General features: G+C 35.7%; 1 protein-coding gene across 5 annotated transcripts in view; it reads right to left on the bottom strand.

The window, feature by feature from the left end:
* LOC140747400 (cyclic nucleotide-gated channel alpha-3) overlaps positions 1-22,605 on the bottom strand; it is a 155,037-nt gene that overhangs the window by 38,232 nt on the left and 94,200 nt on the right. For all 5 annotated transcript variants that reach the window (XM_073079831.1, XM_073079833.1, XM_073079832.1 and 2 more), the window contains exons 6-7: positions 21,472-21,656; positions 19,626-20,123 (exon numbers count right to left, since the gene is read on the bottom strand). In XM_073079831.1, the coding sequence (XP_072935932.1) occupies positions 19,626-20,123; positions 21,472-21,656 (683 nt within the window). The remainder of the gene's footprint in view (positions 1-19,625; positions 20,124-21,471; positions 21,657-22,605) is intronic.

Genomic DNA, 22,605 nt, shown 5'->3' with positions numbered 1-22,605 from the left:
ACAGCAACACGCGGTCAACGCCGCAGCCCTGGCGCTATTAATTTATTCAAGCGCACATTTATAATTGCATACCCAAATAAAAGTGTCGCATAACTAATAAACAAACGGGTTTCCGCTTGTTAGTACAATCAACAAAGGATTGTTTGTACATTCGTTGATTTTGTTATAGCGCGATCCGTGAAAAACCCGAGACCGCACCGCAAATATATTTCCCCTGTCGCCCTGAACGCCAGATTAAGCTTCGAGGTAAGTATTTTATAAAACACTTGTAAAAATTAAAAAGTGTGTCAGAAAAATGGAAATATTTTTTTAAATCATTATCAGTGTAAGCAATGCTATGATTTGGTTTGACAGGTTTCAGAATTAAGACACGAAAAAGACGAGGCGTTTCAACTTAGTCATTGGCTACCTCGGCTAGAGCTAATTATATCTGGAATTGATATTATATGTTCATAGTACATGCTCATATGCTTCTTCTACACGAATATTATAAAGAGGAAAACTTTGTTTGTTTGTTTGGTTGTAATGGATAGGCTCAAAAACTACTGGACCGATTTTAAAAATTCTTTCAACATTCCAAAGCTACATTATCTACGAGTAACATAGGCTATATTTTATATGAAATATATTTGATAAATAGATTCTGAGGTGGTACAAAGTTTGCCGGGTCAGCTAGTCTATAATATAACAAAGTCAGTGGAAAAGTAAACAAATGCCATAACACAGAAGGAAAGAATTGTTATGAAACATTTTAACCACAGCAGCTTAAGCGCGCACTATTATTTCTGCATACCAACGATAAATCAATTTTGCAGTAAGCCCGAGCTGTATAAATGGCTGGATGTTAAGTAAGACGTCCATAGAATGTTTAGAACATAACTCATCTCGAAGAACGTTAAGATATAAGAGTTTATAACTGGCAAAACAGCAAGCGGGGAAGACGGATGGCCTCTCAAGAAATGACAACGAAAACTGGGGTCTCTAAACAAGGCTATTTTATTTTAGCAATTGTGTTTATTAAAACGGCGGCTCCGTGCAGAATTTTCAAATCCCCTCTAGGGTTTATAAGTAGATTGAAACGTCACGGGGAAAAGGCGAATTTAAGAAGAGTTAAATGTTTGAGATCGTCTCTTAATTCGCATTTTATGATAGAAACTAAGTAGCTTTAAAATATTCAATAATCCACTATATTGTGTTCATTGCCCATGATGTAGAAATGTCTTTGAGTTTACAAGAAAAACGTGAACTCTAGTATTATTAGTATTAGATTATTAGTATTAGAGAAAAGTAACCATTTTTTTGTTCAATTCTTCCTTCGTTCCAAAGTTCAATATATATACTTTTATAGTTAAGCGAACCTACGTACCTATTATAAAATAAGTTATAAACCTACTTTTACTACAATACTTTAAATGGCGAGAGGATGTGGTTGGTTCCTTTTCTTTCTCTCTCGTCTTTCCTTGTTTTGATAAATGCTAAATAATTAAATGACATCTTTATTCTATTATAATATTGTATGTCCATGAGGCTGGAACATGGCTGATAATTACCCAATGTACACCTATGTTTTTAAACCTACGTTCCACAATAAAGTTATTTGATTTGATTTGACATGTTTTTATGGACACAAGGATATTCTTTCTTGCACTTTCTTCTTCATAAATGAAGCACGTTTATGAATAAAAGACCTTTTATTTAATGGTATAGTAATTGACGTTTACTATCTTTTCTATCTTCTATCCCACATTAGTCCACTGCTGGACATAGGCCTCTCATCATTGACGGCCGCATTGACGGCATCATTGACATCATTGACGTTTTATCTAATGTATTATAAGGCAAAAATGGTTAAAAACGATAGTATCGCGGCGAACGCGAACTATGGAAAACTCACAGCATTTATCATTTGAACTTTTAAAATACTTTTGCAACTACCCAAGTTAACTTCAATCTGTAATTTGTTATGCCAAAGCTAAAAACCACCTTCGAAGTACCATTAAGTAATTCCAATATACTTATATCGGAGCTTATGCAGCAGCTGCAGTAAGCTATATAAAGCAGTAGCACTACCATGAGTTGGCATAGAAACGCCACTATAGAAATTGTAAATAGAAAACTATTGTCATTTTGCTAGTGAATAACATAACTACTATCGTTACGGTATTTCTTGACAACGTCTGTCAAATTAATGACTCATGGGACCGAATTTGTATGGCAATAGATCATAATGACATTCGCTAGCGATTTGATTTCGATAGGTTTTTTACGTTACGAGTGGCTCACACTACGGAATTTAGTTCTACGAGTAACCACCAGAGGCGCTGTACAATTTTTCATACATTTATTTTACGCAGTCGCTAGCGAGTAATACTTTTGTAAACTCATGGTAGTGCTACAGAAGTAAGTATTAGTATTAGCTTTACACTCTGCACTTGGCACGGAGTCACGGATAATAAAGGATAACAACGCCTCGCAGGCATTAACGCCTTTTATTGCACTCGCAAAGTACGTTAACCCTGTCATTATGCAAAAATCTTATATATAAAATTCTCGTGTCACAATGTTAGTTACCGTAGTCCTCTGAAACGGCTTTACCGATTTTCAACAAATTTTATATGCATACTCAGTAGGTCTGAGAATCGGCTACTATCTATTTTTCAGACCCCTAAGTGATAAGGGTTGTTCACCCTTAACATTTTTTATTTATATGGCAACACAACGTTTGCCGTGTCAGCTAGTTATACATATATAAGCCTTTGGAATCTGAGATGCAAAACACGCCTACTTTTTATTCGGCTTTCTGTTCGGTTTTGGCGATTAGATAATACAAAGGCTCAATAAATTTATCACATTGTCATCCATTTTTCTAACTTTGTTAATTTTAGTGAATGAAATGGTTATAAAAAAGGTTTTACGTATTTATTTAAATATATATTTGTTTTAAATTTGATGGGTATTTTATGGCTAATAATTTTAAAATTAAACTACTTACAATCGTCAAAATGATTAAATGATTTCTATAAACATAAGAAATTTAAATTTACTGTGGTATGTTTTATAATAATTATTGTTATCTACACAAAAATATTACCATGAAACATATAGACATAGAAGACTCGCTTTCAAATACCAAATTGCTTAATTTAAAAAAAATAGTACCAATGTTATTAACGAAGTTGAATGCAAATAACGAAAATCCTATATCGAATGAAAATGTCATCTCTCTTTTAAACAAAACTGAAAAAATGATGACACCGAATACCGCCACGTGTAGGTACACGCCGCGATTCGGTACCAATATATTTTGCAATTCTTTTCGAATATTGGAACTTTGATGTTATGTTCGGAAAAAATATAGAATCCATAAAACTGAAACCGAAATGTACCTATCGGATATATTCCGTGACCCGCGAGTTTATTTTTCAGGTACATTTTTCCTGGGAGTTTGTAACGGACCCACTATGGAGTTATGAATACATGCATCAGTAAAAAACTGACAAATACTCGCTGTCTAAAAGGAATAACTAGTGGATTAATATAAAAATGAAAAACCTGAACGCCTAACAATACAGCCTATGTCACTCTCTCAATTTAAACAAATCCACCGACACCGATATATTAAAATCAGTTGAAAAATAAAAAAATGTCAATTGAAGGCTCTATTACATAATATGTAATATTATTTTTAACGATACACAATTGACAGCACGTACAAGTCTCTTGATTAATCTCGTGTAACAGTAACCATTGTTATATATTAATGTAGCGCCCGTTATTCATAATCAATCTATCCTAATGTTTCCTTACTAAACGTCGAAATTACCAAATTATGTTAAAGTATTAAGAAATTATCAAATGTTGATCTTTGGTAAAACATTGTATAGATTAAAACTGAATAAACATTACCTACAAATGTTTGTTTAGTGTGTTGGATCAGTAGCGACTCACCGTGGTTTCGCCGTACGTATTAAAATGTATAAATTCGTCAAAAATATTAGTCTGTTTATTACCAACTAGCTGACCCGGCAAACTTTGTACCGCCTCAAGATCTATTAATCAAATATACTTCATATAAAATATAGCCTATGTTAATCGTGGATAATGTAGCTTTTGAATGGTGATAGAATTATTAAAATCGGTGTAGTAGTTTTTGAGCCTATTCATTACAACCAAACAAACAAACAAACAAAGTTTTCTTCTTTATAATATTAGTGTAGATGATAAATTCTCCTGTATATCGACGGTTTACCGTATAACTAACAACCAAGCCAATCTGCGAACACTGATAACAGGGTAGGACAGGCCGCAACAAGCTTATCCCGCACCGCAAATCGGCACATGTAAGCCGGTGTAATAAACTCGCATTTAACTATTACTATACCGATATTTTGCCATCTAAACTATTATTAAACGTAATTGTTTATTTAATATATGATTTTAGACTAAAATTATCGTGTAATTGAGACATTTTATTATGTAACCGGTACTCACGATATGCGTTTTTTATTGCCGATATTTCGACCTAGTTGCATGGATCGTGGTTACGGCGAAACTGTTTCGTGACCGTGACCACGATCCATGCAATATAATAAAATTAACATTATAAAATTGTTTTTTTACCTCGTTATTTGAATTATAACTTAAATTCAATAACATTTCATAATGACACGGATTATTTTTAACCAATTAAAAAAACATACTATTTGTCACGTACATTAAAAAAAAGAACAAACATTCAACTACATTCCTATATACTAATTACGGGTTTTTATTTACGGGGTTACTTTTCAGGGAAAGAACCAATTGAGTTTACATCTAATGTGTAAGACAAACAGGCAGGCAGGATGTGTAACTTGGCAGAAAAAAGAATTTACAGTATAGTTACGTAGGTACATCCGCATCACACACCACATCACAACAGCCAACACAACCGTCCAGAAAAGGATTACTCAAAGTAATGTATAGAAAAATATGAAGCATTGACGTGAACATAAGTGGTAACCGTGGCCATAGATATCTATAACCAACCGCAAATAGGGTTGCTAGCTGCGGTCGGTCAGAAATGCATCGCTACCTCTGCGAACTAAGTGAGAACGTCTCTTGTAAGTGTTTCCCTTACCACATCCTTCAAACCAGTACCCTTACCATGAGTTTTCAAAACATCCCACAATTTTACGTTACGTTTACTCAATAAATTATTCTGTTCCGTTTGCTTCAGTAGACTGAGTAAATGTAACAATAAGTAAGTACACTAGTATTTTTGTCTGCCTCACATGTTCGCAAAAAAGAGAGACAAAACATACAGCGCCATTTTGTCAATTTAGACATTTAATGTTACGTTACTGACACTATAGTTCTGATACAATCCGCTAGTGGCGCTGATTGGAATTTGTATGGGAAAATACGTAAACAAATACCAAAACAGTCATATTTGTCAAAACGTAAAAACTCATACTAAGGGTACAGAAGGCAGCAATACGACACTACTATAATACGAAAGAAATAAACGTGATTGAGCTGCCGTAGACGGGTTTATTTTTAAATCATTGCCTCTTTAAATAAACAATTTAAAAACCGCATAATCTTTAATCTTTCAGTCAATATTTAACACGAAAAGGAATTAACGAAACCCCCATATTTTATACGCATAAAGGCTAACTGAAACAAAATAAAACTTCATAATGAACGCGGCTAACCATTTTGTTTTCCAGGTATCCGTATTAACGACATACTGAGCGGTGCGGAGAATGCTTAGAGGCGGATTTTAAAAGTTATGTTTAAAATTAAAGGGTTTCCCTTTACAGGACGAGGTTTGGTCCACGTTTATCTACGTACTTGTGGTTGCAATTAGGCCCAAGATAATTTATTAACGTGTACAGTACATTTTAGTTAAGTATAGCAACTTAAAAATAAATTAAGGGCAAACGTATGACCTTTTGTTTTTTTGAAGTCGGTCAAAAAGCAAACCAAAATAACTTAAAACAAGACAATCCAATTTAAAAATTTTCGTAGTACGTCTATATATTGATAATGTCGTTCATAATAATATGAACAACATCATCAATTCAATTGCTGATATGTTTAGAATAACCCCTTAGCACTTCGTCATGCTTTATTTCCTAGCTGACCCACTGAAATCTGTTATTACACCTAAAAGTCAATGTAATGATCTTGCACGCTCTTATATATTAAAAATCGTGTCACTTCAATTATATCTTTATTATGACTGTCTACAGTTAACCTAAGTTATATTACCAAGCAGTGGTTAAGAAGCTCAGCCTGATCGAGGGGTCCGAGGTTCGAATCCCAGGTCATTTGATCCAGGCACCTCTGATTTTTAAGGATATGTGCATATTAGAAATTAAGGATCACTTGCTCAAACGGTGAAGGAAAACATCGTGCGGAAACCTATATATCAGAGATTACTTTAAAAAAGTTTTCAAAGGTATGTGAAGTCTACCAATTCTCACTTGGCCAGCGCGGTGGGCGTATGGAGTAATCCTTCTCACTTTAAGAGGACACCCGTGCCCAGCAGTGGTACAGTAATAGGTTAATGAAGATTCTTAATAATATCTTATTAAGAATGCTCCACATAGTACATTATAATAAGAACATCTACCACTTATACGATATTTTCTGAATTCGCAGATCTCAAACTAAATACAAATAAAAGTTTGTGGTGTATGAACTTCCAAGAAGACTCCACATAATAGAAATTCCTCTTGTAATTACATTCTCAGGCTACGTTTTATTACCACTTTAAAATTGCAATCATAAAGATATTGCAAGCCATTCCATTCTCCCATTCATTCCTCCATATAACTGAAGATAAAAATGTAAGAGAACTGACATTTACTTGAGTATATAATAAGGAAACTTTTGATTTCCCTTTCAAAAGTTATAAAGCTGTATATAGAGCCCTTTATGAAATACATTTAATGTAATTCCTGTCCTATCTCAGATCGGATATATATTGTAAATACATCAGTACACCTAAGATCTATTATAGAAGGTGTGATATAAGTATGTTTAATATTGAAACAGATAGTGCTAGATCGTCCTTGTAGATTCGGAATCAGAATAGAGCTACGGAATCTCCCTTTCGTAAGAAACTAGAACTAGATTAGAAGGAGGCATCTGGGGTTGATGGCGGTAAAAGTGTAAGTTAGAACCCCAGCCAGCAATCTCCAGGAGGATGACAATGTGTATGTATGTGTATGTGTAAAGACGTAATCACCTAACTGAAAAGGAGAAGCGTAAACCGCTCCACATGAGCAGAGTCGGTCAGGGGCACAACGAGTGCTATTAACGTACCGGTGGTCCCGAAAAAAGGCGTCCAGAGGAACACCGTGGGGTTTTACCCGGTAGAAGTCCGGCATATCCTCTCCGCTACCCCCGCAGCTGAGAGGAACCAATGAAGGGTTTCCCCACGAAAAAAAAAGGGGGCACAACACTCGATGGAACCTGGTTGCGGTCCGTTGCCGATACACAGCCATCGGGAGGTTCTACCCTTTTGAAGATTCCCCTTGTTAATGTAGTGTCCAATTAATATTTAAACCTAATGTATTGCACCTATAACTTGTGTCTCCAAAATATTAATAAATCAGTATCGATTAAGCATTCGAGATGGTTTGATTACGATCCTCCCCGTACAATCTTACATTAAAATTAAGAAGGTAGTATTAGATACTTGAACTTATAACTTCCAAAAAGAATCGGCGTTTTTTATATGCCGCGTCATACAATTTTCTACAAAATACCAAATGTTCCCAGAAATAATCATTGACAAAATATCAACAAAAAAGATTCAGTATTTAATACATTAAAAGTCATTAAACGAATACGTCGAAGATATAAATTAAATCTACATAGTAACGTATTTATCGGGAAAGAATCAGGTGAACCGGCGGCGGAGTACGGATTCCAGCTACTAATTTAATTATACACTTTTCAAGCATTTTGGAGATCGTATTAACTGGAATTCATGTAGATTGTGTTGATAGTAATGTTCTTTATTCTACTTAAATCTTTTAAATTTAAATGAATATACTTATACGACACGAGACACGACACGACACGAGATACGAAGGTAATTTCCAATTAAGAAAAATTACATGTAACAATTCATGTTTTTACCGAAAGATTTCACTATATATGTAATACACACTATATATATAATAACTACTACTTCTGTTGTATATTTAACAACTTCCACAAAACTACAAATTATGCTAATTTCATAGGCGACGTTGATAACTTTACAAGAAGTGACCTTATCACTAGAAATAGAAAAGTTTTTTTCGCATGATGGTTATTTATACTTTTATAACACCCACGGCAAATGGTATCCTAGTATGGCCCTAATGAGTACGTTAGAAATATTACACAATTTAAAATAAAACAAAGTCTAAACCATTTTAAGAAGTAACTAACTTTAACGCCGCCATTTTGATTAAGTATCATAAACATTAAAGCATAATAACACAGTGTACCTTCAAGTATGCAAACGTGAATTTGAATGGTTGTCATTAAACGAAATGGTGCTAGACATTCAAACACCTCCACAGTTTCATGGCAACATTATCAAGTTTAAAATATACTTCATTTTAATGTATATTCATACGCATAAAGATTACCGTTCTACGGAATATTAAAGCCCATGGGATATAGGCATTAAAAGATAATGATCCGTTCGATTGTTCTTATAAATAACGTAAACGATATCGTTATGTAATAATGTTCTCTTTCTCTTTTTGTTTTGGTGAATAATCTTTCAAATGATGAATTTGCCATAAATAGAATAATGAATATAAACTTAAATAACAGTTTAATAAAACATACTACACCAGTCCTTGTTGCCTGTCGCACTGGTCGAAATATGGCCGAAAGTTAAATCTAATAAAAATTAATTCTCAATTGCGATAGATTATATTATTTTATTTTTAATAATGTACATAGTTCAAAAACAGCTTTATCTTCCACAAAGACTATCTAGGTAGTTACAGCATTCAATTTAGATTTATTTCATAAAACACACAGCAAAAATGAGGTTTCGCTTGGCTAAGCCATATTTAAAAGCAAAGCCAGTTTTTAACATGTACCAACTATTGCATTTAAATTTTTATCGTTATATCGTATCTTTATAATAACATATAAACAGAATATATTTATAAAAATAACTCACTGTCTCTTATTCATAAAGTCACACAATCCAATGTTTGTTGTGGCAAAGTTTTGTGTCCGTCCGTTACTCCGAAACTTTACGTTATAATAATCTACAACAACTACTTTACACCAGAATACCTGAGCAAATATAAGCAACACAGATAGCAGAGAAAGATATACAAACTTTATAGTTCAACTTTCCTACATTTGTCACCTTAAATGGAAATATAGTCCCATTAAAAATTTAAATCGATTCCCAACTAGTTCGCGACAAAAAGTACAAGAAGTGAAGTTTGATCCGCGACGTATCAAAATGTTAATTGAATCCGTTGTTAGGCGATAACAGTTTAATATTCGCCAGACTTGTGTGCTAAGATCAGAAATACCATAGTATTCCGTTTAAAACTGACTTAATAAGTCAACTTCGTTTTGTATTCCTAGCTTTTCATTTGGCATAACCATTCCCGTCGTTAGGAATAAAAACATTTTAATTGCTTAAAAACTTGTGAACAACCATATAAACTAATTAATTTTAAAACGTTTTTGTCGTTAGAAATAAAAACATTTTAATTGCTCAAAAAACTTCTAAACAACCATAGAAGCTAATTAATAAAAAAAAATGAAATTCCACTTAAAAAAGAACACTGGATACCCAGAGCATTATTAACGATGACGATTTTGTAAACATCTTCATACACACAAAAAATATCATTTTTCCCTCCTGAAACATAGTATCGAACTACTTCGAGAACGGTTTAAAATGTAGAATATCTTTTATAATAAAGCAGTAGCAAGCGAGGATGCAGTCCACCCTGTTCAACCCGCCTGTTGCACGTGGATATCTATAATCAACCCTAGACAATAGTTGTTACAGATGCGCTGCTACCCCTGAGGACTAAATTGAAAGGCCTCGAATAAGTACATTGTATGTTTAAATGTCAAGAATTGTATTTATTACTATTACTATAGCTATTGCATTGATAGCTTAGTGGTTAAGAAACTCGGCCTCTTCATCGAGAGGTCCGAGGTTCAAGTCCCAGGGAAGCACCTGATTTTTCAAAGTTATGCGTATTAGAAATTAACGATGACGTGCTTAAACGGTGAAGGAAAACATCGTAAGGAAACCAGCAAACATGTGAAATCTTAAAAAAAACTTCATATCGTTGTAAATCTCATTCTTCACCTTCTCATTCTGAGATGAGACCCGTGCCCAGCAATGGGACAGTAATGGGTTGTTGATGATTATTACTATAATAACAACATATTGAACACAACAGCGCTTTCCTCCCTTAGTATACTCCACCCTGGAAGTACCTGAACTTTGTAAAGGAAATGTGAACACTCCCCGTCGCTAAAGTGTTCAAATTCATGAAACTATTACCTCGTTAATTAATTGAACAACAATGTCATAGTTTGCGAGCTGCATCATAACATGACATAGCCATGTATGCCTTATTATGAACATTTTTGATATAATGAAAATAAAACAAGAACAACTCATTCTAAGTAGATTATTAATCAAAAAATCACACAGATAGTTCTGTATATTCACAATATTTGTATTAGGTGCCTGTCCCTGTAGTCCCGAAACTAGAATAGGGCTACGGGATCCCCTGCCCGTCGTGAGAGGTGACTAAAAGGGGGCGTCCAGGATTGCGAACGGCAAAAGTGGGAGATCAAACCTTCCAGCAAGCGACCCCAGGCAAGACGGTGTACGTGTGGTCACATCCCGTCGTAAACACGAGATGGTATGGGAGAAGCGAAAACTGCTCCTCCAGGGCAGAGCTCGATCGGGGCGTCGCGCTTGGAAGACTCCGGTTGTGTTCCGCCGCAGATCCCAGTATTCTCTTACAAGTATCTAGGACAACCGCCGGGAGGGGGGGGGGGGGGGTTTTGTGCCCCTTGTAAACAAAAAAAAGCTGCCGGGGACCTGAACTCCAGTAAGTTGCCGGGTCGCAAATGTAATGCTAATGCTCTCTCGTGACCAGGCACTGAACCGATTGGTAAGAATCCGACATACCGCTTCCCCTGAGCAAAAGGTCACCCGTGAGAATTTCTCCGCGTTTAAAAAAAGGTGCCAAGGACCTACAAATAGTCACAGCGTCCAGGACACAAACCAGGACATAAATGTGTCAAAACGGAAAAGACATTTAGTTATAAAAAAACTAAACAAGACATGGAGAGGAAAACTGTCTACTACGAGTCGAGTAGTAAAAATACGACAAAACCCAAAAATATTTTTAAACCTATAGGGTATTTCGATTTCTAAGATTATTTCTAAGAATCGATAATTTTATTTTAACGCATTAAGATTAATGATAGAAGCTCAAAGATGGATGATAAAGGATGCCTTAATTAGCATAGACCATTTCGAGACAATGAGTGTAGAGAGGTGATAAGTATCGTCATAAATCTTAATTAGGACTTATGGATTAAAGACGTAAAACCCTTTCACTGCAAGCTTCTTTTTTCCCACTTCTGGGCAGAAATCTCTTATCACAACTGAAGAAAGTTTGGGGCGTACTCCGTCACACTGCTGCAGTGAGGGCTGTAGAAGGGTGCAAGTTAATAGCCAACCAGTATCGGATAAACAAATCAGGCCTCTGACAAGATTTAACGATTTCTTACCCAATGGTAACAATCTGAACTGATGACTTAACGATCTTTCACACACTTTTTTTTTATAATATAGGAGTAGCAGACGAGCATGCAGTCCACCTGATGGTAAGTGGCTCCTGCCGCCCATGGACATCTGTAATCAACCCCAGAAAGGATAAGATATTCCTACCGGAGGTCGGCCACAGATGCACCGCTACCCCTGAGGACTAAGCTGGAACGCCTCGGAAAAGTCTGTCTCCCTTACCACACCGTTCAAAACGGAACACAGCAGCGCCTAACACTGCTGTTATTAGGTAGAAATAGGAAACTGCAACACAGTAGTCACCCATCTAACTTCAGATCACGCTTAGACATTTCTTAACTTTGTAGACCGATTGACATCTACACGAATGCGCGTCGCTTGCGTCTATTCCGATAAAAGTACACAAGGCGCGTCTATGCGCGCTTCAGATATGAGTATGAGCACAGACCTGTATTTGTTTATGAATGAAAAAAATATCCCGCAATATAGAAAATATTTGCGACAACACAGACAGCGGTCTACTCATAAAGTTGTAAACGAGTATCCCCTTGATAACCTATACATGCTAGAATGTCGGCGGTATAAATAAACGGTATCTTTCCTGCAATTATCTGCCTATTTATGGGCGGAAAATGTCGACCTCCGGCAAAGTTACCTGCCTATAGAGCGGAGAGTCTGCGCAGTTTGTTATTAAATCCCACTGTAGCAGACATGTAATAAATTTACCTTGTTTGGCGAATTCTACGGTTGAAAAATGTAATTAGGTATCCGCGTCTTATAACATGGTAAATATTTTTAAAGGATTTTTATTTATCGGCTCCATCGACATGCATTGGCACAAACATCCACGGAACTCTAAATTCAAAGGTTAGTTTGCCTCGCCGGGGTTCAAACCCGGGACTCTCTGCATGGGAAATAAGTGACAATAGTTCAACCACACTTAATTAATTCATAGTTTTTATATTTCTATAGATATACCTATGTGATACGATGGAAAACGCAACATTCAAGTTGATGTATTATATATTTTTCGTTTCTGTGTTAAAAAGCTCTTGGAAAAGTTAATTTTACAAAACAGCCTTAAGACAGGAAAATCATAAAAATTACATTAGCCATATAAATAAGTAAGTAAATAACAAAAATAAACCAAAATCGATTTACAAAGCGCTACCTATAGACACTCGACTGAAAAGCGCTCGACTCGAGTGTGCTTCAGGATGCCTTTTTAGAGCTTTTGCTTATACAACAAAATAAAGAAAGTGCCTACTTTGTGTAGCAAATCTCTTGGGATTTCCTATTTTATAACTCAGTAAAGGTACACGTAAACCGATTGATCTTAGCGGTGCTCTATGTAAGCCGACTTAAAACGCGACCAATTTATTCTATTTCATACACTAAGTAGAATATTCGTCGGGATTCTACAGTTTTAAATTGATGTTTAAAATTGTAAATGTAACGTTTATTTTCGGCTATAGGTATGTGAAGTGGCCACCTTAGTCCTTAGACTCCTGAGTTCTAAGGAAACTAAACTAAACTAAAACAGGTTTTATGGTGGTAACACTTTTCCTATAGTCACTTACCATCAGGTGAACTGTACATTAATTTATTACTATAATCTTATAAAAAAATCTTGTTTTGTTAAGGATCCAGTCAGTAAGGACCAAAGTCAGGGGTAGGATACGTCTATGTAGATGGTAGAACCCTTTGTGGTTCGACTCCGGCGGCACCACCGCCACACCTATTTCTACCTAATAACAATAGTGTTAGGCTCTGCTGTGTTCCGGTTTGAAGGGTGTGGTAAGGGAGACAGACTTGTCTGAGGCGTTCCAGCTTAGTCCTCTAGGGGTAGCAGCGCATCTGTGGCTGACCTCAGGTAGGCATATCTAATCCTATCTGGGGTTGATTACAGATATCCTTGGGCGGCAGTAGCCACTTACCATCAGGTGGACTGCATGCTCGTCTGCTACTCCTATAATATAAAAAAAAATGTAGTAGTCAACTTCGAATGAGAAATGGACTAATAGGTATATTTTTGTGAAAATAGAAAAAAATACAGCTAATCATAAGTATTTATTACCCATAGGCAAGAGGTCCCAAAAAATTGACCAGACGAATAGAAATCTAGATATCTTTAGAGACTAAGTTGGAACGTCGTATTACGGAGCATGATATTCAGGTCTTGTAAGTCATGGAATAAATGACCACGAAAGAATTAGCCCTATATGTTACAACTAAAAAGTTAAGAAAAGAATTAATATTAACTTGAACACTTTACATAAAATATGTACAGAAGAACGGAACAGGAAAGTATTACAATTTTGCAGTTGTTCCGCAAGGGACAAATGGCAGCATCTTCCTAGAACCACTTAAAGTAAAATAACAATTTTCACAAGCATAACAAATTTCAGAGCCGAGACAGTAAACAAATAAAACGACAGCCTGAATGTGATAAAAGTCTAATTTAAAAGTGGTCTGCCTGTCTACAGTGCTTAAGAAGGATCATCAACGGAAGTAATGGCTCACAGTCATCCACCACAAGGCCAATGGCGATGGCATATAGGCGTATCAGACGAGCATGCAGTCCACCTGATGGTAAGTTGCTACTGCTGCATGGACATCTGTAATCAACCCCAAGTAAGATTGGATTCCTACCTGAGGACTAAGCTGGTATGCCTCGGAATAGTATGTCTCCTTTACCACATCCTTCAAACCAGGACGCGGCAGCACTTAATACTGCTGTTATAGAGCAGAAGTAGGTGTGGTAAGTAGTATGGTGTCGCCGGAGTCAACCCACAAAGGGTTTTACCTTCAGGCATTCAGCGACGGTCGTATATTATCTCCATCAGTTATCAGTGACAAACTCCGCATGCCATTAGTGACCGTTGACGATGGTCATCGACATGACTGTCGTTATTAGTCTTTGTTTGTCGTATGAAGGTGGTAGAACCCTTTGTGGTTCGACTCCGGCGGCACCACCGCCACACCTATTTCTACCTAATAACAGCAGTGTTAGGCGCTGCCGTGGTCCGGTTGGAAGGGTGTAGTAAGGGAGACAGACTTTTCCGAGGCGTTCCAGCTTAGTCCTCAGGGGTAGCGGCGCATCTGTGGCCGACCTCAGGTAGGAATATCTAATCCTATCTGGGGTTGATTACAGATGTCCATGGCTAGCAGTAGCCACTTACCATCAGGTGGATTGCATGCTCGTCTGCTACTCTTATATTATAAAAAAAAATGTTACTTTCCTCTTGCACTTGGTCATGCCAAGCTTTCCATAAAACTTTTCTTCACAAACAACATGAAGGGATTGTCAACCTTTAGTGATTCCTCAAATTTCCAAAGGCATAATATTTCACTAGACTACCATAATATCAGTTACTTCCTCTTCTTTGCTTTAGTAAAAACAATGGAGCGACATTCACGAGACTTTTTGATGAATATATTGTAAGGTCATAATAAAAAGGTGTCACGTAAAGTAATCTCTCCTACCATCAAGTTTAACGACGTCGCTCAGGGTGTGAGCTTAAAGTATCTGACAAATAAAATAGCTTGCGACATCGCATCCTATCTTATACATTGTCAAGACAACTTTGTTTCATTCAATATACGGAATACAAGGAAAATATATATTCTATACGATTGAAGCATAAAGTCGACGTAAGGGCAATTTCATATAGAAGAGTTCTATCTGAAGATAATAACAGATGTGTTGCTACTTTTGATCAATAAGATAGTTCTAATATCTAAGTCAGCTTGTACAGTCAGCTTCATTAGTAGATGAGCAGATTACGAGTAAAATTTCAAATATACCTTTACATCCAAACATTCCTAAGTAGCCAAACACCCCTCGAATCATAATAAGATGAACATCGTAAAACTTCAAAATTAGATAAATAGTAATTCGTCAAAAGTAGCTGGAAACCGTATGTGCAAAATGGCTAACGTCACTAATATGATATGTCACTTTTCAGATACTTTTAACACCCTAGTGTTCATCTACTTTTGAAACTTTACGGCGTCTATCTAATTATAGTGCTAGTTGTGTTTGGCTACTTATGAACGCTATCTATTTATGGGGCGGACTGTACACTTTGTCACTGATAAATTAGAATTCTATCTCGTTAGAAATCGGTCTGGCAATGGTTCTCATATTGAACCATAGGCTAGTACCTATGTTCTTTCCTTCGATGAAAACAATAAATATAGTTCTAAAAACTAAAAAAACACGCTTTTATGATAAAATCAACTAAAAAGAAGAAAATAATTTTCAATCTAGGAATCAATTAAGGAACAGTAAATAGTATATAGTATACTAAAAGTATCAATCTAGTAACTTTGCGATGAACTTTCTCTAAGGCGCTCGAACAATCTCGCCCCGAACATCGTTTATCCTGATTTTGGTAAGGACAATGGTACAAAATTATTAAAATCGTGTGGTTTTTGGTAACTTTTCTAAATTTTGAATTAAACAGAACGTTCAAAGTGGATAGAAATCGGGTTCAAAGATTCCGTTACTCTGTTACGTACATACATACATACAATCCAAGCTAATAAAAGCGTGTTAATAAAAGAGTAGAAAGAAAGTTCCATTTAATGCATTATAAGAACAATGATCAAAATTACGCTTGAAATCTCGGCCCTTTTGTCCGTTTGAGGAAAAATCTACCGGATTTCAGAGCCCATTGAACTATCGCTCTCCGTTGCTCTTGAGGCAAACAGCGGCTTATTTTGATATATTAGGTCGCCGACTAAGTGAACGTTGGTCCAATCCTAATTAATGTGGTCCCGAGTTCAAAGCCAATATCGTGGAGCTTACACGTGCTTTGTAAGCGCGTATTACAAAGTCACATAGAAGTGGGTTGGTAAATTTAGAAATAAAGGCAAAAAGGATCAGATTTCTTTCTAATCTGACTATTGAATAATAAATCCAAAATAAAAGATTAAATAAAATAAAAGTAACGCCAACTACTTTTAAATCCGGGTTTAAGGATAAGAAGGGTATTTATACGTGTTTTATAACAATTAAACGGGAACATAAGTAAGCACCTAAATCAAATTACGAGTAAATTATGATAACAAATATTTTGTATAAGAATAAGGTCAAGGAATTAAATGTTACTCATAATTAAACCAACGAGACTTCGTCATATGCATATTATCTAGTTACTAAATTGAATTAAGCTGACTTCAGGTAGGAATATCCAATAAAAAGGTGGTATAACAATGTGTCTATTTATTAATTGGTGTTTTTCTACAAGTGAACTTTACTCAAATCCACGTGTATAAAGCTATAAACTTTTAACTTACATTTCTAACGTAACTACTCATAAGACTTAGTGATACAAGTATTACAAAAGGTCAAAATAATTGCTGAGTGGATACGTGTACTCGCCAGCTTCTACAAACATTCCTTAAAAGGTTCTCACAATATATTTCTACACAGAATCCTCTTCCTTTGTTCGTACACTGACGATGCTTAGTCACTTTTACGTAACACAATGAAATATAATTGTGGCGAACGGTTACAATGAAAGCCAAAGTCAGCAATGCAGACTTACTGTTACAGACTTTAATTTGTATCTTTTTAACTCGCTTTCATTAGCTTGGGTTACGGAATCTTTGAACCCGATTTCTATCCACTTTGAACGTTCAGTTTAATTCAAAATTTTGAAGAATTATCTAAAACCGCTGACAAAACACGATTTTAATAATTTTGTACCATTTTCCTTATCAACATCCTCAAGATTAACAGGAGCGCTTTTCGAAAACTGATAAATAGAGCACCCCACGCTTTTTCACAATTATACTATTTACTGTTCCTTAATTGATTCCTAGATTGAAAATTATTTTATTCTTTTTAGTTGATTTTATCATAAAAGCGTGTTTTTTAGTTTTTTAAACTATATTTATTATGATAAGCGTTTCTTCTCCTGTCCTATATTTAAACACAGCATTTCGTCTCTTTAGAGGAGGGCCGTTTTTTGACTTATTTCAGAGGCTGCATTGTTTACATTTGTTATTATAGAAAGACCTTTTTTCATTGTAATTTTCTAGTAGAGGGCAGCAAATTCAACTTCCGCCGCAGCCTGCCGAACCCACACTATGACATTGAACTTAAAGTGTTTTTGGCTACGGATAGGCTTTAAGATTTAATACAGACAGATAGCTTTGTCCTTTGATTTGAAGAATTTTAATATTATTTTTTCATTTAACCTACACCGGAAAGGCTGATTTTTACACGCTTTATATTAGCTTCACTTGTATGTTTGTCAGTGAGTAACTCCGTTTTTCAGTAGAAAGAGATCAACATACATCCTTATCTTACCCTGCATGTATGAAAGAATGAAATAGAATACTTTCCTACTTTTTGCTTGATTTTATCTTAAAAGCGTGTTTTTTAGGTTTTTATTAATTTTAAGTGGTTATTAATTAATTTATTAATATGAGTACACCTTCTCTATGTGTACAGATGGCCGCATTTTATTGGTTCTATTTAAAGAGGAAAGGCGAACGTAAAATTTAATTCCTCCGTAACTATTGGAAATAAGCTCCTTATTGCAGATTATGCACGGCGGAGAGAGAGGCTACTACTAATTTGTATTATACTAGCTGACCCGGCAAACGTTGTGTTGCCATATAAAAAAAAAAAATGTTAAGGGTGAACAACCCTTATCACTTATATGATTCTCAGACCTTTTTTTTTATAATTATACCTAAACGATGAGGTAGGTGGGCTACCTGATGGAAAGTAGTCACCGTCGCCTATGGACATTTGCAACACCAGAGGAGTCGCCAGTGCATCGCCGGCTTTGGAGGAAAGCTCTTTTTACACCTTTTTTTTTGAAGAACCCCATGTCATAGCGCTTCTACCTATGAATATGCATATAAAATTTGGTGAAAATCGGTAAAGCCGTTTCGGAAGAGTACGGGAACTAACATTGTGAGACGAGAATTTTATATATAAGACTTATTAATCAATAAATAGTTCCTGCAGAGTTAACAAAATAATTTACGTACCCATACAAATCTTTACGTTGTTCTACACTATGTTTATGAAATGCTTCAGTATTTCTATTTGAAATTTGAATAATCTGTAAGCACAGGCCCTGTATGCAAATTTGTCTATAAATATTTTAGATATAACGTTATAAGGTACCCTTCTCGAGACCCTTCTGTTGCTAGAGAGCAAGAATCTCGTAAGAACATGGCACCTAAAACCACCTTTGGAGATAATACCCTATTTAAAGGTAAATTGGGGCCCTTCCTGCACGTTTTAGAAGGGTGCGTGTGATAATGAAGGAAACCAGAGAGTTACTGGCACGCGTTGCCTAGCTTAGGCAAGAAGAGAGTCGGTGAATTTATAAGATGCTTAAGCATATTTTGATGTACTTCTACAGTAACTAAACAGTGTTATTTGATACGACACGTGTGGCACCGTTCTCACAATTCGTTCCGGCTTCGCTTCCCGGTCAAAAAATGTAAGTTATGGTTAGATATTAATAGCAAGGTGACTCTTATCCACGTTTAAAAAAGATTGACTTTAAAACCAAATTGCGTGTAACCATCACACAATACATAGCCGCGTGTAAGTAACTAACTCGTATGTTAAAATCCATCAAGGGGTGTTTATTGTAGAGCGTACACAAATACATGTGTATCCTGTATACACATACATTTGTGTACGCTATACAGTACCTACGTATCTACATACATACATACTGCCCTCAATAAATATTGCCGTCTTTTGATGCACTCTGTCAAAAATATATAAAGAAAACTATTTTTAACTATAGTAATAATAAAAAGTATAGCAAAAACTCACCTATCGTCGTAAGCGCCAACGTGCACCAATAATAACTTTGAAGGTACTGTTTCACTACGTCCGCAGTCTCTGTATCATGATACACCCAGTTTTTACTACCAAAACCATTGTTTTTATATATAATATGGTACAAGCACCCATTCCAATGGAATATCACTAGTAAATAATGAATTAAACTGGTCGATCTAAACAAATTAGGATAGTTCGTATGCCGTTCCGTGCGATCCATGAACGCCCAAAAACGGTAGATTTTCACGAGTCTAAAGGAGCGTAGGATGGAGTTGAACCCGATGGACAAGTAGAGGAAGTCCAGCGGCAGCAGACACAGGCAGTCGATGTAGAACGTGGTCGAGTTCATGTAATGCGCACGTAACTTTGCCGAGTCCGTTTGTAACACACCGTCTTCTAGATAGCCAGTCCGAAAATGAAACAAAATATCGGCCAAGTACAGAAAGTCCGAAAAGTAATCCAAACAAAACCACACTATCAGCGTCTCGCCTGAAACAAAGAAAAAACACAATTAAGAAACATTGTACAATTTCACAGGTCACAATGCTGTATTTTAATTCGTTTACAAGACCAATAAGACTCCGTTGAAATAAATACAAGCCCATAAGCTAAATTAATTAAAGTTTGCTCAGGTAAATGAATTAATTTGTCCCTTTGAACAAAACTTTTTCAGTCAACTCCCAAGAATTACGAGCAATTTCAATACCAAACGGAAACTTGAAAGGACTCCCGAATGAGATTACGTGTTGCTGAAACTCATCGCAGCTGCGAAGATGTAATGAAACAATAGGAAACTCAGACGGTGAAACATCGTAACGTACCTTTCAAAGTATTATATTGTCTTCGGTGCGAGACATTTAACTCGGAAAAGCTATTTAGGTAAGTAATTTAATTCTCCGCGGAACAAGTTGCGGGAACTATGCGCGGAGTGCGCTAAGTCGGTGCAGCCCAGATCGTCGCCACTAATCTGGGCTGCTATCTTAAATGCAGACGTCTTTTGCATAAGAACGAGAGTCAAAATTGGATTTTTATCCAGTTAAGCGCCTTCCCCAAGACTTAAGTTCATCCGTCGATAGAAATGACTTGAGAGTGCATAAATCCATTCTTTACAAACTTCGCGTCTATGAAATGAAGTTGTTTGTAAACAATTATTATTTTTTTGGTCTACTATATAACATATAATAAAATGATAAGAAACCTCTTTTATAATATTTATTTACTGAACATAAAAAGTGATATAATGAGCAAATAAAAAGTATGGGCTTCATTAGAATTTAAAAGCAGCTCACGTTTGTCAACATCAAACATACCGGAAGTAGCAAAATAAACTCCTAAAACAATATTATGCAAATATACAGGTAACTCTGTAAATATATATGTAGGTATATAAATTGGTTGGTGTACAAAGGCCTAGTCCTCTGATTTGCTTAAACTGCGCGCCGATTGGCTTCGCCTGAAAACTAGTTGGATGGACTCTCAGATTTTAAGAACACTTAGAAAATCCGTCTATAAGTTTTGGTGCTTTCTATCAATATCATATACGTCAAATATTTTAAATAAGGTTTTTAATTAAATACTAGTCTCTTTCGTATTATTCTTCGAAAACCCTTTCATTGGAATCATAATTGGATAAATAATTGGATCGCCGTATTTATGGCAATTATGTGTACGCAAAATTTCAGCTAAATCGGTTGGGTTTAATTGATTTAAAATTCATTTAAAAGTATATTAAAATAAAAAAGATTTAAAAAGTAAATATCTTACAGAATTTATTGCAATACTTTGTCGATGATATCAAAAATAAAACAATAAAAAGAACTTTAGACGACCAACTCACCATTAATTTCCTGGAAGGCGAACCTATACACGATGACCCAAAGGTTGTAGAGGAAAGCGAGGGAGACCACCATGGACCAATAGTAGCACAGTCTGCCGGCGGGGTCGAACACAAAAGACCAGTTCGACCCCGAGTGCAACCGTCCACTCGTGTAGGTTGAGCGCCGTCGACCCCCTCTGCTGCCACTGGAAGAAAACGCAAAGATGAAGTTTACTGGTCTTAAAGCGCAAAAATAAAATATATGGGTAAATAAAGCAGTAGGTACGTACAAAGAGCTTTTTTATATAATACTAGCTGACCCGGCTAACATTTTGTTACCATATAAATAAAAAAATGTTAAGGGTCAACAACCTTTATCACTTAGGGCTATGAAAACCAGATAGTAGCCGATTCTCAGACCTACTGAATATGCATATAAAGTTTGGTGAAAATCGGTAAAGCCGTTTCGGGGGAGTACGATAACTAACATTGTGACACGAGAATTTTATATATAAGATTATTGAAGCAAACGTGTTTGCACCACTTGATAGTAAAAGGTCATTGCTGCCTATGGTAAAACACTGTAAACCGATTCATATAGAACAGTTTTAATAAGGTTGTTCACTGAAGTTCAATTCCAAAGTTCCAACGTTTAGTAACCATTAAAGCCCAGTACTTATTACAATTCATACATAGGCCAGAACTCCGCCTAATACACCGGTACCTCTTAGTTTTTAATTGAATATCCTCAAGGAAATATCTACGTTAACACGCCTAATAGTCGCCGAATGACAAGGTAACTGCATCCAAGAAAGTTAATGTAGTCTTTAAAACGTTTAGTTAAATAATACTTTTTCATTTATTTTGATATTGCAGTCAATGCCTAAAAACATTTTTTCCTTATATGTTAGAAAAATGATTTCAGCAGATCATTAAATCTTAGACATGGACCGAAGCTATAGGGTTTTCCACTATCATCGAATATTAATTAATGATTGACTATACAATTTGCCTTACTCTTCCGAGCTATGTAGATGTTTTTTCTTTGCTTTAAATAAGAAGAAAGATAAGTAGAAAGAGATTAGAAACTCCGACCTAAGTAAGTAATTTTACAACGACCATATGTAATTCTCCAATGTACTTTACTTCTAAATT

The sequence above is a fragment of the Epargyreus clarus genome, unplaced genomic scaffold (assembly GCF_041222505.1).
Source record: "Epargyreus clarus isolate Ecla_fem2 unplaced genomic scaffold, WU_Ecla_fem_2.2 ptg000014l, whole genome shotgun sequence".
Classification (NCBI taxonomy): Eukaryota; Metazoa; Arthropoda; class Insecta; order Lepidoptera; family Hesperiidae; genus Epargyreus; species Epargyreus clarus.
Note: the sequence above shows the minus strand (reverse complement) of the source record. Positions and strands in the feature narration are given on the sequence as shown.